The 18,530-nt window shown below is 54.5% G+C and overlaps 2 protein-coding genes across 2 annotated transcripts in view; one reads left to right on the top strand and one right to left on the bottom strand.

The window, feature by feature from the left end:
- The first annotated feature begins 1,759 nt into the window (after positions 1-1,759).
- On the top strand, positions 1,760-9,691 carry RCVRN (recoverin). Its single transcript, XM_011217221.3, has 3 exons — positions 1,760-3,582; positions 6,643-6,754; positions 9,312-9,691. Exons 1-3 carry the CDS (start codon positions 3,202-3,204, stop codon positions 9,425-9,427), a joined length of 609 nt encoding a protein of 202 aa, XP_011215523.1. The 5' UTR covers positions 1,760-3,201; the 3' UTR covers positions 9,428-9,691.
- Positions 9,692-15,952: 6,261 nt separating this feature from the next.
- Positions 15,953-18,530, bottom strand: part of GLP2R (glucagon like peptide 2 receptor) — a 58,628-nt gene continuing 56,050 nt past the window's right edge. Inside the window, exon 14 of the mRNA XM_019793222.2 lies at positions 15,953-17,631. Within this exon, the coding sequence (XP_019648781.2) occupies positions 17,287-17,631 (345 nt within the window). The 3' untranslated portion in view covers positions 15,953-17,286. The remainder of the gene's footprint in view (positions 17,632-18,530) is intronic.

The raw sequence follows: 18,530 nt of genomic DNA, 5'->3' as shown, positions 1-18,530 counted from the left end.
GGGGCGTTTCAGGGATGACCCTGGGTAAACTGCAGTATTAAATAGGGCAGCTGGGGGCAGCCTCATTGGGAAGGTGACATTGCTCAAAAGCAAGGGGGGTGGGGGGAGCCCAGGAGGTAGCTGGGGGAAGAACATTCCAGGCAGGAGATGGCCTGGTTATGGGCGGTGGGGGTGGGGGAGGGACGCCCACTGGGTTGGGGCCGGCGTGGCTGGAGCAGAGGGATGGTGGGCGGGGGAAGTGGGCCCTTGAAGGACTTTCACGCTGGGGGGTCCGAGCCAAGGAGCATGCGGCATGACTTCAGGGCTATAGGGCTGGCTGCAGACTGGGGGGGACAAGGGCGCGAGCAGGGAGGCAAAGAAGCTGGACTGGGAGGGGACGATGGTGGCTGCAGGGTGTGGTCATGATTATGGTGGAAGTGGGGGGGGGTCAGGGTCTAGACGAGCTCTGAACGTGGCACCAACACGATTCTCGACAGATTGGGGTGGGGTGTGACAGTGGGACACTGAGAGTGACTCCAAGGACTTCAGTCCAAGCCACCAAAAGGATGGACTGCCATTTCCTGCAATGGGACGGCTGTGGGAGCAGCGTGCCCTCCCATTCTCCGCCGCCCACCCACCCTCTCTATAACCCTTCCTGGCTCAGTGCAGACGGGGGTGAAGACTTCGGTTCCAGGGCACAGGAGGAAGGGCCATCTTGTCCTTCAGCCCAGAGCAGGGGAAGGTCGTGGAGTGGGGGTGAGTGCTGGGGGCTGGGCCCCAGCGAGCAGCCAAGACAGAGCTCCCAGCCAGCCTCTGAGAAGAGACCACTTCTTTCCATGGAGGCCAGGCCGGGAGGGAGAGTTACAAACTGAGGCCCTCTGGCTGGAGGGCAGGCGTTCTCCCCAGCAGTCTTTGGGGTTTGAGGAGAGTTTATGGCCCCAGCTCAGACTTAACAAATCCGTTCACAATACATCATCTCCAACAACTTGTTTGGCTAAGGAGCATAAGCATAAACTCTCCCTCTGATAGAAGATGTTTATGCAGGTTTTCAAACAAACCCCCAGGTCCTGACCCCTCTCCCAGCAGCATCAACACAGCTGCCTGTGGTCCCACCCCGCGGCTGGGCCCCTCCTGGGCACAGCAGCCTGACGAATGCAGCCTGAAAGTACCAGGCTGCTTCCCACCTGGCTCTGGCTCCTTCTTCCTTGCCCTTGGCCAGGGCAGAAGGGCCCAGGTGTCTCTGGCTGCCTCCTGCATTAACCCAGAGCCTCCCCATCTCCTTGCCCACCAGCTCTTCCAAGGTCATGGAGACCCCGGCTCCTCACCGACAGCCCCGTTGCTCAGGCCTCCTTGACAAAGGAGATGTAATGAGAAGACCCTGAACAGGGAGCCTGGTCGACCAGAGCTTTCCTTCTGCTTTGCTGTTTAGCAGCCGTGTGACCCCGGCAGGCTGCCTGCCTTTTGGGGCTCCATGCCTGTAACATTGACCTCCCCGGTGAGGACGGGCCTGGCACCAAGATTATTTATTTATTTATTTATTTATTTATTTATTTATTTATTTAGTGCCCGCAGTGGGGGAGGGGCACAGGGAGAGACTCTCCAGCAAACTCCACACTGTGAACAGAGCCTGATGCAGGGCTTGATCCCACGTCCCTGAGATCATAACCTGAGCCGAAACCAAGAGTTCAATGCTTAACCGACGGAGCCATCCAGGCGCCCCGCCAAGAAGCACTTCTAATCATGTCCCACCCCCTTTTCGGAGACAAGGGCTGAAGCCTTGGCCTCTCTTTCATGGGCTGGGGTGGGTGGGTTGGTGGGTTGGTTGGTTGGTTGATTTCTGAGTGTGGTGACTGTCCTATTTCCAACTGCTCTTGAGAACAAACACCTTGCTTGCTCCAGGATAGTGAAAGTCTAGGGAAAAAAGAAAGCTCTTCTATTAAGAAATAATATGTTCTCACAAACTGATGGGGAAAAGTAGTAAGTACACACACAGACACACAGAAACACACACACACCCCTAGCACTAAGGCCTCCTGAGAAATACTCTGGAACCACAGGGATCAGGACTGAAAAATCTAGAAACATTGGACCATAATTCCGAATAACCACATTCACATGGCATTGAACATGGGCAGCCCCTTCTGTGGCTGGCATGGGCCTCAGGACTCCCCATTGTCTCTGATTCACCTGCTTCGCCCACTCACTGCAACTGCTGGCCCCTGTGGGCAGTTTAGGTTTTGATTTCTGTCCTAGAGGAGTAATACCAAAAACTAACACGTATTTACTGACTGTGTGCCTGGCTGTGTTCTAAGTGCATTGCACATATTAACTCATTTTAGCCTCAAAGTAACAATGAGCTAGACACTGTTCTTATGCCCGTTCACTCAAGGAATATTCACTGAGGGCCCCAACCTACCGGGCACCATGCTGGCAAAGGAGATGTGGCTGGGAACAAAACAGACAGCATCCCAGCCTTCTCGGAGCTTTTGTTCTGATGTGGACACACACAGCACACGGGGTAATTCAAAGTGAGTAAGAAGGTGTATGTACGAGGGAGAAAAATAAAGTGGGGTTTGGGGCGTGCGAATGGTTGGGGGCAGGGTGTGCTGTTGTAAATAGAGTGGTCAGTGCAGGCCTTGCCGAGAAGGTGACATTAGAGGAAGGTGAAGGATTAGAAGAGCGTTCTAGGCAGAGAGATGTTAAGAAACACACCTAGGGGCGCACAGCCAGTAAGCTGCAAAGCTGGGATTTAACCTGGGCTGGCTCGGGAGCCTGGCTCTTAACGACTACAGTTTAGAGCTCGATGCGAGATGCCACTCCTTCCCCGCGGGACCCTCAGTGTTTGGGGCGAAGACAGGCCGTGAGCGATGTGGTGGTTCCCTGAGAGCTGGAGTAAGGGAGGAGGAGGGACGGACAAGGGGCAGCAAGGAAGGCCAAGGCTTTGGCTCTGAAACTTCTGACCTTCTGTCCCGTCCTCCCAGAAGGCCACCTGCTGTCAGCTCTTTCTTTTAATCTGGGGGGGGTTAGTTCTTGGAGCCTGCCCCCCCATCCTGGCCCCTCCTCCCTCCAAGTACTGGGGTGAACCGGCCACAAATCCTCTAATCTGTCAGCACCTTCGCGTCGGTCTCCAGCAGCGCCTGGCCCTCGACGGCCGGGAGACCACGTCGCTCCCACCCGCCCGCCCAGCCACCGCTGCCCGGCCGGGCCCACGCGGCCTCACCCATGGGGAACAGCAAAAGTGGGGCCCTGTCCAAGGAGATCCTGGAGGAGCTTCAGCTGAACACCAAGTTCACGGAGGAAGAGCTGTGCTCCTGGTACCAGTCCTTCCTGAAGGAGTGCCCCAGCGGCCGCATCACCCGCCAGGAGTTCCAGAGCATCTATGCCAAGTTCTTCCCCGAGGCCGACCCCAAGGCCTACGCCCAGCACGTGTTCCGCAGCTTTGACGCCAACAGCGACGGCACCCTGGACTTCAAGGAGTACGTCATCGCCCTGCACATGACCTCGGCGGGCAAGACCACCCAGAAGCTGGAGTGGGCCTTCTCCCTCTACGATGTGGATGGCAACGGGGCCATCAGCAAGAGCGAAGTGCTGGAGATCGTCATGGTCAGTCTCGGCCTCCCCATGGCGGGCCCGGGCTCATCCGGGGTCCGGGTCTTGCTGCTGCTGCCGCCGCCGTATTCAGGGGGACACAGCGGGGGTGGGGCTGGCCGGTCGAAACAAGGGGGATCCAGGTGCTGGGGCTCAGGGGCTCCGAGAGCATGGGAAGAGGGGTCCCCAGGACACTGACGTTAATAGAGGTGGGCCCCTTCCCCACAGCTTTGCCTTCCTCCTAAGAAGAATCTGGGCATTTCCTGTTAATTGCATATTGTGTTTCCTCCCTTCCCTTCCTTCCCTTCTTCCTTCCTTCTCTCCTTCCTTCCTTCCTCTCCTCCCTCCCTCTCTCCCTTCCCTTCCCTTACCCTTCCTTCCCTTCTTCTTGCCTTCTCCCCTCCCTTCCTTCCCTTCCCTCTCTTCATTCCTTCCCTCCCCTCCCTTCCTTCTCTCCCTCCTTCCTTCTCTCCTTCTTTCCCTCCTTCCCTTCCGTTCCCTTCCGTTCCCTTCCCATACCCTTCCCTTTCCTTCCCTCTCTCCTTCCTTCCCTCCCTCCCTCCCTCCCTCCTTCCTTCCTATCTTCATTAAACTGTCCTCCCAAACCTTCAAGGGCATTATTCGGATTCTTCCACAGTTAGTTTTAAGTATATAACATGTTTCCAATACAGAGGAGGAAGAGGCCAACTTTGGGGGACGTGAAACATGGGTTCCAGTCCTCATGGTCTTCACCGCCTGGGGCAGGCCACTTCACCCCGGGGCTCGGCTTTCTCACCTGCCCTGTGCTCCACACCGAGCCCCGGGCTCCTTGCTGGCCAGGCTTCCAAACCACGCTGTCCTCCCTGCCCACACTGGCCCCGCATCAGATCATTTGTTGTGAAGATTTTAGGTGTCTTGGGAATAGTTTTATTTAATAGGTAAGTAATTTGTGAAACGCGGGAGCATACGCAGATGACGGTTGAAATCACCTTAAACTCCATCATCCGGAGGCAGCTGCTGTCACCTTATTGGTGTGTACCTTCCCGGGCTTTATCTGTATATATATTTACAAATAATTTTGGAACTATGACATAGCAGACCTTTGATCAGTTACGATTTTGTTATGCTTTCCCTATCAAGGTATCTTCTTCAAACCCATTTTGAACAGCTCCTTAGAATCCCGTCTTACGGAAAGGCCATAACATTATTTAACCAGCCTTATATTTTTGGACAATTGGAATGTTTCTATTTTTTTTTCTTCTGATGTCATTGGTATTGCCCTTCACTTGACATCTTTTCCTGGCATCTCTGAATCCCCCACCCGTGTCCTTGTTGTATTCCCCTAATTCTGTTCCTGGTAAGAGGGAGAATATGTTTGGTATTTTTTCTCCTCTTCTGGTGCGTTTGCAATCCTGCTTGCATTTGCACGGTTCTCCCCCCGATTAGGAGAGACCATGAACCAAGGGGCCGAGCGGGCAGCCTGTGTGCAGTGGACTCGGCTTGGGGCTCTGGTTAAGGGCGGAGTGTCACTGACATCCAGGCATGCTCCCCTGGATTGGCAGGTGGCCCGGGGCAGGGATCAGGACCTCAGAACCACGTACAGGATGCCAGGCCCAGCAGTGGCCTACAAGTTGGTGCTCCTTGAGGAAACGCAAGAGGAAGGGGAAGGAGAGCGGGAGGGAGAGAAGGAAGGGTGGGGAAGAGGGAGAGGGAGGGGTAGGAGCCATGGTATCCCCGGCTGAGGCAGGGCAAGGTGAGGCCGAGGCTCTGCAATTCAGATCACATGGTCACTGCCCCTGGAGTCCGAAGTTAGAGGTTCTAATCCCAGCCCTGCCACCAACTAGCTACAGGGCCTTGGAAAAACTTCTGGGGCCCAGGGTTTTTTAAGGACAGAGGGCTCCTCTCCAAGGCCCTGACAGTCTGTCCTTGGTGTTAGAAGCCGGGCAGGGCAGGCAGGCAGGCACTCCCAGGGTTTAGCCCTCGGGCCCGCACGAGGTTCCCCTGGCTCGGGACCGAGAGACACATTAAGGGAGCCACCCCCCCCTGCACTTTGGTTGCTGGGCACCCCCGGGTTCTGAGCACTGCCAGCCGAGCCTGTGCCCGGAGCTGCTGAGTTTGCTTCTCTTATTATGGCACTGGGGGGGGATTTCGCAGGCATTACTGCCCCTGCCTGAGTGTCTGCAAGGCGCCCCCAACTCCCACCCAGCACGCCTGCCTGCACCCCAAGCTTGCCCCATCACGCCTGCACAGGCTGGCACAGGCTCGGGACCACCGTCTGAGTGTCCACTCTGGCCTGGCCATGCCTGGGGTTCCTGAGCTGCTGGGATCCTTGGAACCTGGAGCTGGGAGGGCACACGGAGACCCCACCTTGTCCCTCTCCCTTCCCCAGCCCCTAGGATGCCCTCCAAGCGGTGTAGTGTGAGGATGAAGGTTCTAGAAGCAAACTGCCTGGGTTAGAATCTCTGCTGCTCTGCTCCTAGCCCGGGAGACTTCTAGCAAGCTGGTGTGTCTCAGTTTCTTCATCTGTAAAATGGGGCCAATAATACCCACGTCCTAAGGTTGCTGGGGACGTTACATGTCCAAATGCCTAGAAGCGTGGTGTGTGTTAAGCGTTTGACAAAGGTTAGCCGTTATCACCATAAGCCGACCCGGCTAGACAACCAAGGTACCGCATGGACCCCAAAGAAGCCGTCTGATATTCTAGAACTTCCGGGGGGTAGGGTTCAAGGTAGCGGTTCCCAGACTGCCACCCTGGGGGCTGCTGTGGGATTATCGCCAGAAAGCTTTTGGTTTCTTAGTCTCATTTTTTTAAATAAAATGAAAGTAATGTGTCTACGTGCTCAGGAAATTCAAAAGGTACGAAGAGGGACAAAATGCCTGACAGCCGCCTTCACCCCTCTGCCACGTTCCCTGTCCCTCCTGAAGGTCTCAAAAATACAGATGCCCCGACCCCACTCCCCCGAACTTTGGTTCAGCAGGAAAGGCCAGGGCCTGGGCAACTGCATTTTAACCTCTGTCCCGGGGGATGCCTGGGCCCTGGGGGTCGTCAGGCCCTGCTTCTCCTTCTGACGAGAACTTCCTCTTTATTTGCTGCAGGCAATTTTCAAAATGATCAGTCCTGAGGACGTGAAGCACCTTCCAGAAGATGAAAACACGCCCGAGAAGCGAGCCGAGAAGATCTGGGGGTTCTTTGGAAAGAAAGATGATGGTGAATTCCTTCCCCTTTCATAGACTTTGGTTTTATAGTCATGGGCTGTTTCCTGGAGACCCCAACGGGACTGGTCCTCTGAGGCCCAGGCTGGTGCCCAGGCGGGAGGGGACACTTCATCCCAGCATGCACTGCGGGGCTGTCTGAGGGCCTGGGGTGCAGGGTGCGGGAGGGGAGGGGGCGGTAAGCCGACGGGTCAGCAGGGCCCAGCTCTGCTGCTGATGGGCCATGAATGCCACAGCCCCTTTGCTCCTCCAACTGGGCAATCTGGGGCAGAGGGAAAGGCAACTTAGAACAGCATTAGCGCCCCCGGAAGGAAATGGTTACAAGTCAGGCCAGCAGCTCCTTAGCCCCCTGCATACCTGCGTGCACACTGGCACTCGAGGATTAGAGGCTGGGCAAACCACTCTCTGTGCTCATCTGTCTTAGACGCTGGGGAGCTCTTTCCTTGGTTTCGAGAATGCTTTCTGCACACTTGGGACAGGGCAAACTTCAGCTCAGTCTGCGTCTGAATCAGCACCGAGTCCCAAGGAAGTGGGATCTCAGTTTACCTGCTTGTACTGCAGGGAGTTAGTTTGGGTCCCCTGGAGAAGCAGCTGCCAGATGGAATTGGATTTAGATTAGGGTGGAAGGGATTTATTGAAGAAGGGCCTGGGAGGGAAAACGGGGAGGGAGCTGGAGGAGGCTGGGGACGGCAGGACTGTAGAGCAGGTGGGACCCCTGTGCACCGAGAGGCAAGGGCAGAAGAGGAGTTGAGGCCATAATACCGTTGTGGGAAAGCTTTGGCAAAGCCCCCCCCCCCGCCAGCCTCCTCGAGCCCCCTTCTTCCAGGGGCCGGCCCTGCTCTGTCTTGGGCTGGGAGCAGCCCGTGGGGAGTGGCCTCTCACTGACTCACTGAAAGCAGTGATGGATTCCAGAACAGGGCAGCCGGTCTGCTGGGGCAGGATGCTAGTGGCCAAGGCAGGGAGGTTACGGTAGAGGGGGGTGGTGTCAGGTGGGGGGGCTGCAAGCTCACGTGGCCATGGGGGCCCAGAGGGTGAAGAGAGAGAAGAGGACAGAAGCTCTATGACTGGCAGGGACTGGCGAGTGAACATGTGGTCTGGTGGACAGCTGATTGCTGTCGCGTGGGGGATACGCAGCCCACTGGGGCCTCATCACCTGATTCTCTAATAGAGGGGCCGGACATCTGAAGTGTCTCGCTTGAGGACTCCAGTATTGGCTCCTTTTGTGATCTCAGGGGCAGGCCTGAGCAGGACGTTACATAAGGGCAGGTGCAGATGGCCCTGGTTTCACTAATCTGCAGTCCAGGAAGAAGGCTGAGAAGCAAGGAGGTCACTGCCGCTGGCGCCAGAACCAGGGGGAGGCCAGCGAGGTCTGGGCACAACATTTAAGGAGGCACTATTCTCAGCTGCTAACCCTGTGCTCACGCCACCCCGAAAGTGAGCGCCTCCTTAAACTTTGCTGGGTAGGTGATGTCAGCCCTGATGTCACCTTCCCCCCCCCTTACACTGTGGCACCTCCCCCACTGGCTCTTGAACCCTGGGTCTGGCAGGTGCCCAGTCCCCTGTTCTACTTGCTAACCTGAAAATCGGCTCAGGTGAAGGTCACAGTCACTGGAGGTAGTGGGGACGGCCGTTTTCAGATGTCCCCTCTGGAGGCCATGACTTGCTCCACAACTGGGCTCTGCCTGCGGGAGGTTCAAGCTCTGTGTGAGGTTGATAGGGCAGCTGGGACTTTAAAACCCAAATTTCAGTACCCAGGCCCGTGCTAGGAACCCACCATGCATCCTAACCTGGGGCGGGGATGGGGGCGCGGATTCAGGACGTCCAAAAGGCAGGTGCAGAGCCCAGGCCAGTGGAAATCCAGTTCGGTTCAGCCAAGCTTTGTTGAGCCCCTACTCCGCGCAGGCACTGTGAGCATCGCCATAAGCAGAAAGGAGCACCTGTCTCTTTCCAGACTTATTTAGACGTGCTACTCTCCTCCGGACCAGACCAACAGCTTCCTTGGGCAGGGGCTTTATCTCGCTCCTTCCCGGACTGCCCCCTGCGGTGGCCTCAGCCCCCAGCGCAGTGGCTCTGGTACAGAGGGACTCTCAGCCCACGCGCTGGTAGGGAGGCAGAGAAACCTCTCCACGAGCCAGGCTCTCCCAGGCACCACGCCGGGCCCCTCACTTTTCATCCGCTCCCCGGGTGGATGCTGTTCCCCGCTTCTCCATCCCCCAGAAATTCCCTCAGAACACCAAACTTGGGGGCTAGGGTAATAATCAAAATATTTAAGAACCTGCGGGGTGGAGGCACCGACCAATCAGATGTCCTCACAGGGCCCCTCCTTAACCCTCTCGCTGCTGGTTCGTGGGGAGATCCAGGGGTCCGGGAAGGAGCTGGGTATGGGAGCTGGGTATGGGGGCGGGGGCGGCGGCGGTCCCCTTCGGGCACCGCACCGAGACTCAGTGTTTTCGTAACAGATACCTCCGGAGGGCACGCTGGCCAACGTCAGCCTCTGCGCAGCTTGAAACAGCCCATCCTGACTGCGGTCTTTACTTCCCCCCCACTCATAGATAAACTAACAGAAGAAGAGTTCATCGAGGGGACCCTGGCCAATAAGGAAATTCTGCGACTGATCCAATTTGAGCCTCGAAAAGTGAAGGAAAAATTGAAGGAAAAAAAACCCTGATGTCTACTGCTCGGCCCTGCCCCCTCCCCTCCCCAGGCACAGAACCCCACGTGAGCATGCGCAGACGCCCCAGGGGCCAAGGGGCCTTCCTTGGCCTTAGCGTTCCTCCCTGTTCTACCCTTCCACCGCGTCTCCCATGCCCTCGGCCCATGCCTCCGTGATAATCCCAGGATTAGGTCACAGAAGTCCTCGATGTCACCCCTGAGTAAGCTCCTTTGTGGGTTGCTGGGTAAGCAGGTTCCAATAAATGCCGGAGGAGCTGGGCACCCACCTGGCGGGTCTTTCTTGAACTGGAAAAGGAAATTATTTCTGTGGGCTCAGCCTCAGAGACAAGGACAAATTGCCCCTGTAGTCATGGGCCGGGGTGCTGGGACCGTGGTGGAGATCAGAGGCAGGCACAGCCCTTCTCTGCCAGAGCGCAGGCTGCTCGGGGTAGGGGTGGGGGGCGGGGGGGGGCACTGTGGACCTAGAAGAAACCATTCCAGGCAGTGAGGTGACCCTGGAGACGTGCCAAGCGCTGCGGGAGGGGCTGCTCCGCCAGAGGGTTCGGGAAGGTGTTGCCAGATAGGGACATTGAAATTAAGGCCCAGTGAACCGCGGGTGAGGGGGTCAGGGGACGATGTGGTGGAAAGCACAGTGTCCCAGAGACCCTGAAGTGGGAACGAGCATGCCAAGTTCAAGGACAGGAGAAGGCCAATGTAGCCAGAGGGAGGAGCAGAGGGAGGAGGGAGAGCCAGTTGTGAATTATGCCTGAAAGGTAGGCAGGGACCAGACCACACCAGGCTTTTCTGCAGCCCATGGAAAGATGGGGGTTCGCTGTGGAGGTAGTGGGTACCATTATGGGGTTTGAAGTAAGAGGGACTTATGTTTGTGGTGGAAATAAGTCAGAGGGGCAAGACTGGGGGCCGGGATCCTGGAGATTACACTTTTATTGTCACTCCAGGGGTCCTCAGCGGGGGGGGGCAGATGGGAGAGAGTGGGACCACTCTGGAGACACTCAGGAGGTAACATCCTTCTGAATGACTGCGGAGGAAGGAGAAGGGATGGCTGTTAGATGTGTGGCCTGGGTGCTGGGTGAATAGTGATGCCGTCTACCAAGGTGGGAAACTCAGGGAGGGTCCCTGGTTTCAGGGGATAATGACAAGTTCAGGTGTGATATGGTGAGAGAGGCGGGGGGCCCTCATTTTAGAGAGAGGAAAAGGAAGCACAGAGACAGCAAGCAGCTTGCCCAGGGTCAACCAGCTAATGATCAAAGGCTGGCCAGGGCTGCCTATGGCCTATATACCACCTTGTCAGAGCTCCAGGGCCTGGGACACCTTGGAACTCCACCAGCGGGCTCTGAATATCCTTGTACTCCATGTTGTGAAGGCCCGTCTACTCTCCAGACTTAAGTTCCAAAATGAGGTAGGAAAAATATACGGGGGTCCCAGACACTTGACTGAGCTGTGTGCAACCCCGCGAGGCAGGGGAGTCTCCACCTGTGAGCAACGGGGGGTGATCCCCCTCCCTCCTCCCCGCTGGCTTGAGTTTAAAGCAGAGACGCTATGTGATAACCTTGTTGGTCTATGGTTCAATGAGAGGCAAAAAGGGGCTGCTGGACTTGAGCCAGGGGAGAGCTCAGCCATGCTCACATAACTAGCACGTCTTCTGTTAGCTTGGGGTGACAGGGCCACTTGGGCTAGGTCCCGTGCAGCTCTAGGGTACTCTGTGGGAAGATGCTGAGAGAATCCAGAAGCGTTGCAAAATCCCAGTAGACCAAAGAGAAGAGAAGGAGGGGGAGGTGGTGTTGAACCACGTCACCAAGACTTTTCCGGATCCAAGGGACAAAAGACCCAACACGGATTGCTGTGGCACAGATAGGCTAATTTATGGACTCATGTCACTGAAATCCCAGGAGTAGCACTAGCTTTAGGTCTGGCTGCATCCAGGGGCTCCAACAACGTCTCAGGTCTTCTCCCCATCTCCTAGTCCTGCTCTCTGCCATGGTGGCTCCTTTCTCAGGCAGGCTTTTCTGCTTCTGGCAAGATGGCCGCCAGCAGGTGCAAGCTTACTTCTTCATGGTTCCAATATCAGCATAAAAAAAAAAAAAAAGGCTTTCTGTTGAGAGTCTCAGCCCAAGTCCCAGAACCATCATCTCTCATTGGCTCTCGCTGGTGATACGCCCATCCCTGACCCAGTATCTGGTGCCAGGGGAAGGTCCTGCTCAGACTGGCTGAGCAGATTTTTGTGCCCAACCTTGGGGCTGGAGGTGGAGTTGAGATAGCTCAAACGTCCTGAACTGGGACTGCGGAGATATGTGGTTCCCAAGAGGAAAGTTTGGGTCCTATTAGTATAAGAGGAATAGATTGTAAAAACAGATGTCCACTCTAGGGGCCTTGGGGGACATCACTTTACGTTTGAATTTCTGCTTCCTCACTTATGTGTAAGCTCAAGGGCAGAAATGGGTCTCTTCAAGAGCAGTAATCCAAAGTGCTCTCACAGGCTCCAGCCTCTTGTGCAGTGCCCCTTGGGCATGTCTTAGCATCCCTAGGAGGTGTGTCCAACAGATTCACCAGGAGGTCCGTCAATGCCAGGTGCCATTGCTACAGCACACACCACATTCTCACCACAACCAAGGCTATGGTACTCCTGACGTGCCCAAGCTATGTGCTGGGCTGCTGGTGAGCCGTCTGGGTTAAAATATATGCTTTGGGCCACGGGGAGTGGCATGTGTCACAAAGACGGCTCTTGTCACTGTCTCCTGGCAACAGCTCTTTCAGACGTCCTCCGTGGCCTCCTTTTGCTCACCTCGAAACCTTGTCCGATGTCTTCAACCTTGGTCACATATTAAAACCAGGCTATGGCCCCCCAAACACAGGCAACAGAAGAAAATAAACGGGTAAACTGGACCTCATCATGACTGAAAGCTCTTGTCTATCAAGGGACACCATCAAGAGAGTGAGGAGACGACTTATGCAGTGGAAGGAAGTATTTGCCAATTATATATCTGATAAGGGATTAAAATCCAGAATAAACAAAGAAATTCAACAATTCAACAATTCAGTCCCACACAGCCTGATTTTAAAAAATGAGCAAAGGGCTTGAATACACATTTTTCCAGAGAAGATAGGCCAGTGGTCAATAGTCACATGAAAAGGTCCTCGATAGCTTTAGTTACCAAAGAGACGCAAATCGAAACTACCCTAGCTACCACGTCATACCCATTAGGATGGCGATTATCAAAAAAGTAGAAAGTAAGTGTTGGCAAGGACGTGGATGAATTGGAACCCTCGTGCCTTGTTGGTGGGAATGCAAAATGGCGCTGCTGCTGTGGGGAACAGCTGGGTGGTCCCTCACAATGTTAAACAAAAGGGCCGTATGACTCAGCCGTTCTCCTCCTAGGCGTCTACCCAGAGAACTGAAAACAGGGACTCAAACAGAATCCTTCGCACACCCATGTTCACAGTGGCATTATTCCCAGTAGCTAAAATGGGGAAGCAACCCAAGTGTCCATCAACTGATGAATGGACTGAAANTCTACTCTCCAGACTTAAGTTCCAAAATGAGGTAGGAAAAATATACGGGGGTCCCAGACACTTGACTGAGCTGTGTGCAACCCCGCAAGGCAGGGGAGTCTCCACCTGTGAGCAATGGGGGGTGATCCCCCTCCCTCCTCCCCGCTGGCTTGAGTTTAAAGCAGAGACGCTACGTGATAACCTTGTTGGTCTATGGTTCAATGAGAGGCAAAAAGGGGCTGCTGGACTTGAGCCAGGGGAGAGCTCAGCCATGCTCACATAACTAGCACGTCTTCTGTTAGCTTGGGGTGACAGGGCCACTTGGGCTAGGTCCCGTGCAGCTCTAGGGTACTCTGTGGGAAGATGCTGAGAGAATCCAGAAGCGTTGCAAAATCCCAGTAGACCAAAGAGAAGAGAAGGAGGGGGAGGTGGTGTTGAACCATGTCACCAAGACTTTTCCGGATCCAAGGGACAGAAGACCCAACACGGATTGCTGTGGCACAGATAGGCTAATTTATGGACTCATGTCACTGAAATCCCAGGAGTAGCACTAGCTTTAGGTCTGGCTGCATCCAGGGTCTCCAACAACGTCTCAGGTCTTCTCCCCATCTCCTAGTCCTGCTCTCTGCCATGGTGGCTCCTTTCTCAGGCAGGCTTTTCTGCTTCTGGCAAGATGGCCACCAGCAGGTGCAAGCTTACTTCTTCATGGTTCCAATATCAGCATAAAAAAAAAAAAAAGGCTTTCTGTTGAGAGTCTCAGCCCAAGTCCCAGAACCATCATCTCTCATTGGCTCTCGCTGGTGATACGCCCATCCCTGACCCAGTATCTGGTGCCAGGGGAAGGTCCTGCTCAGACTGGCTGAGCAGATTTTTGTGCCCAACCTTGGGGCTGGAGGTGGAGTTGAGATAGCTCAAACGTCCTGAACTGGGACTGCGGAGATATGTGGTTCCCAAGAGGAAAGTTTGGGTCCTATTAGTATAAGAGGAATAGATTGTAAAAACAGATGTCCACTCTAGGGGCCTTGGGGGACATCACTTTACGTTTGAATTTCTGCTTCCTCACTTATGTGTAAGCTCAAGGGCAGAAATGGGTCTCTTCAAGAGCAGTAATCCAAAGTGCTCTCACAGGCTCCAGCCTCTTGTGCAGTGCCCCTTGGGCATGTCTTAGCATCCCTAGGAGGTGTGTCCAACAGATTCACCAGGAGGTCCGTCAATGCCAGGTGCCATTGCTACAGCACACACCACATTCTCACCACAACCAAGGCTATGGTACTCCTGACGTGCCCAAGCTATGTGCTGGGCTGCTGGTGAGCCGTCTGGGTTAAAATATATGCTTTGGGCCACGGGGAGTGGCATGTGTCACAAAGATGGCTCTTGTCACTGTCTCCTGGCAACAGCTCTTTCAGACGTCCTCCGTGGCCTCCTTTTGCTCACCTCGAAACCTTGTCCGATGTCTTCAACCTTGGTCACATATTAAAACCAGGCTATGGCCCCCCAAACACAGGCAACAGAAGAAAATAAACGGGTAAACTGGACCTCATCATGACTGAAAGCTCTTGTCTATCAAGGGACACCATCAAGAGAGTGAGGAGACGACTTATGCAGTGGAAGGAAGTATTTGCCAATTATATATCTGATAAGGGATTAAAATCCAGAATAAACAAAGAAATTCAACAATTCAACAATTCAGTCCCACACAGCCTGATTTTAAAAAATGAGCAAAGGGCTTGAATACACATTTTTCCAGAGAAGATAGGCCAGTGGTCAATAGTCACATGAAAAGGTCCTCGATAGCTTTAGTTACCAAAGAGACGCAAATCGAAACTACCCTAGCTACCACGTCATACCCATTAGGATGGCGATTATCAAAAAAGTAGAAAGTAAGTGTTGGCAAGGACGTGGATGAATTGGAACCCTCGTGCCTTGTTGGTGGGAATGCAAAATGGCGCTGCTGCTGTGGGGAACAGCTGGGTGGTCCCTCACAATGTTAAACAAAAGGGCCGTATGACTCAGCCGTTCTCCTCCTAGGCGTCTACCCAGAGAACGAAAACAGGGACTCAGACAGAATCCTTCGCACACCCATGTTCACAGTGGCATTATTCCCAGTAGCTAAAATGGGGAAGCAACCCAAGTGTCCATCAACTGATGAATGGACTGAAAATGTTATCCGTACAATGGAATATTATTCTGCCGTAGAAAGGAAGAAAATTCTAGTACGTGCTACAACATGGATGAATCTTGACAGGGTTGTGCTGAGGGAGATAAGCCAGTCACAAAAAGACAAATACGGTGTGATTCCTCTTACGTAATGTACCTGGAATGGTCACATGCCGAGACAGGAAGTACAACGGTGGCGGCCGGGGGGCTGAGGTGGGGACATGGTGGGTTAGTGTTTCATGGGGACAGAGTTTTAGTTTGGGAAGTTGAGAAAGTTCTGGAGACAGTTGGACAACAGTGTGAACACACTTGATGCCCCTGAATTGTACATTTAAAAGTGGTTAAAATGGAAATTTTGTGTTATATATATTTAACCACAGTAAGGAAAAAACAAAACCATTCAAGAATTTCTAAAAATACCTATGCCCAGGCTCATTCAGACCAAGTCCACCAGAATCTCTGGCTCAGGCCTCACCATCGGTGTTTCTAGAAAGTTCCTCAGGTGATTGTCATGCCAGGATTGAGACCCACGAGGCCAGATCTTCAAAGCAACAAGCAGAGTGAATGATGTAGGGGGTGGTTGAGATGAGAGGAGACATTTGCCTCCTGCCCTTTTGACCTCTGGCCTCTGTCCCCTACCCCTCTGCCTACTCTCGGTCCCCGAGGAGGCTCGATGCCACAGCCCTTTCTTCCAATCCTATCCAGGAACAGGGGACCCGATTCTCCAGGGCATTAGACACTTTTAGCTCCAGTGCGAAACACGTGTCGAAATATCAACGCAATACCAACCAAATTAAATAAACTTGTTACTTTAATCTTAGCAAGACAAGAGCAAGCAGGTGTGTGTGTGTGTGTGTGCCACCCCATNTGTGTGTGTGTGTGTGTGTGTGCCACCCCATTTATGGAGTGACAAGCGGGGAGGATATGTTGACAGATGCTTTGAGGGGGGGAAATTCCCTCCCCCATTCGAGGCCGGGGTCCTGGGTAATGGACCCCAGACGGCATCTGATTCACCCAAAGACATCTCAGTCCTGTGTCATCGTTGAGTGTGTGCCGAGCACCTTTGCTGGGTGCAGACTGGGAACACAGCAAGACCGTAGATCTCTAGGAGCTAACGGACCTGACCAGCAAAGGCAGGGACATTGACAGCAAGGAGAAATGAGAAGGATGCGTGCTTTAATGATTGAACTGTGGACAATCCGGACACCAAGAAATAAACCTTTGCTTTGTTACGCACCTGCCTCGTGCCTCTGCTCCAGTTCTCCTTTTGGAAAGCGGAGCCGGGACTCGGGGTGGGGAGAGGGCCAAAACATGCCATCACCAAGATAAATAATATTTTGGTGCAATCGTTGAAAAATAGAAATTTGTGCCCAGAAGTCCACGATGGGAGGATTATCAGCGTTTTCAAGAAAGTCGGGATCAGTCTGCATTTGCATGAGCTGACCTCTCTTATCTAACCCTCGTCCTGGCCCAGTTCCAGTAAGTTATCTTTAGAAATGACTTATCTGTAGCGTGTGCAGTTTAGTTTTTAAAATGTCGTGTTAAAATATTACTTATCTTGACAGTGGGTTTTTTTTTCCCCCCGTGCGGTCTTAAATCTTGTATCCAAACTAAATTCCTCATCTGCCTCACTCTCGCCCCCCCCCCCAACCCCCGGGAAGTGGAGTGTCTTTGACAATGGAGCTGCCAGATGAAGTTCTCTGGACCGACCGTGCAACTTAACTTGAATTACAGGTGATGTCTACCCCATGGGAAATACTTACACAATGAGATTATTCATGTATCTGCAATGCAAATCTGATCGAGCATTATGTATTTTAACTGCTGAATCTGGCAACCCGACTTGACGAGTACCCTCCCGTCCCTCCCGCTAACGTAAGGCAGTATCTAGTCTCATGGCAACGTACCCGCCCGCGTACACATGCATTTTGGACACTCTAAAAGCGACACTCCTGGGCGTTAACGCGTGTGTCCCTGGAATGTTCCTTCTGTGGTTTTCCTTCGGCCCCCTGCTGTATTGTTTCAGTCACGGAGGCTGATCCGAACCCCCCGGGGCCCTGCCAGGCCTCCAGAGCACCCTCCACGCAGGGTCTGGAGCATGAGAGACGCGGGCGTGAACTTCATGCCAAAGTGGGCGTGGTGCGTGGGGAGACCGGTGACTCTGCGCCGTCCCCTGGGGGAGCAGAGCCCGGGCCGTGGGCCTCCAGCCTAGATCTCGCTCTCTTCGAGAATCTCCTCCATGGTGTGGGTCAGGGTGAAGTCCCCCTCGCTGCTCTCGGACACGATGCTGCCCCTGCCCCGGGGCCAGGCTGCGTGTCCCCGCGGGGGCCGGGCGCCCCGCCCCCCGAGGCCGTGCTCGGACAGGTGCAGGAGGGGCGCATCGCCGCCGGCCGCGGGCTGCAGCTTCTGCAGCGTCCCCGCGCCGTCTGCCTGGGACAGCTTCTTGGGGCATTTTCCCAGGAATCGGAAGTTCTTCTCCAGGACCCAGGCCCTGCAGCCCGAGTGGCGGGGGGGCAGGAAGCGAACCCAGTGCTTCCGCAGCTCCGCCTTCACCTGCGGAGGGAGAAGAGGGCGGGTTACTGGGTTGGAGTCACGTGGCCGTGCGTGTGTCCCCTGGACAATCACTTGCTGCGTGGCTCCTGGGCGCGGCCGTCTAACGTACCGTCTAACTGGGGGAGCGGAGCAGAGAGAAGCGAACAAGCCTACGTGCGTGGCCACTGAGCAGGACAGTGGGGCAAGGAGACAAAACGTGGAGATACCGTCTTCTAGAAAGGACTACAGTGTGGAGGGGCCATGCGACACCTGCCTCGTGGACAATCCCCCCCCCCCAAGGGAAGACAGAGGCGGCAGCAGGGAGCAGGAGGAGGGAAGAGGGCTTTGCTGTCCAGAAGCTTACATTCTGGTGGGTGAAAGGGGGCTGGAGGAAGCCACCTGCCCTCTCCCTCTCAAGCCTCTTTCCAGGGGAGCAGAGAACTGGTAGTAGTAGTAGTAATAATAATAATAATAATAATAATAATAATAACGGAAGTCACCGTATCGTATCAGCAGGTATCGGGCCTTTACCAGGAGCCCAGCAAGGCCAGGGCCACACTATACGGCAGCAAGGGCTATTATTCCCATTTTACAGATAAGAAAACCGAGGCGCCTGGGTGGCAGAGCGGTTGAGCGTCTGCCTTCGGCTCAGGGCGTGATCCCGGCGTTATGGGATCGAGCCCCACATCAGGCTCCTCCGCNGAAACTGAGGCCCAAAGAGCTACAGTAACCCGATGGACTCAGACCTGCTAAGTGGGTGAGGCCCGGCCAGAATCCAGAGTTTTGGACTCCNGAAAACCGAGGCCCAAAGAGCTACAGTAACCCGATGGACTCAGACCTGCTAAGTGGGTGAGGCCCGGCCAGAATCCAGAGTTTTGGACTCCAAAGTTCAAGCGGGTTCCCTCCGTCACACTTAATGC

This window comes from Ailuropoda melanoleuca, chromosome 17, assembly GCF_002007445.2.
Source record: "Ailuropoda melanoleuca isolate Jingjing chromosome 17, ASM200744v2, whole genome shotgun sequence".
NCBI classification, from domain to species: Eukaryota; Metazoa; Chordata; class Mammalia; order Carnivora; family Ursidae; genus Ailuropoda; species Ailuropoda melanoleuca.
Note: the sequence above shows the minus strand (reverse complement) of the source record. Positions and strands in the feature narration are given on the sequence as shown.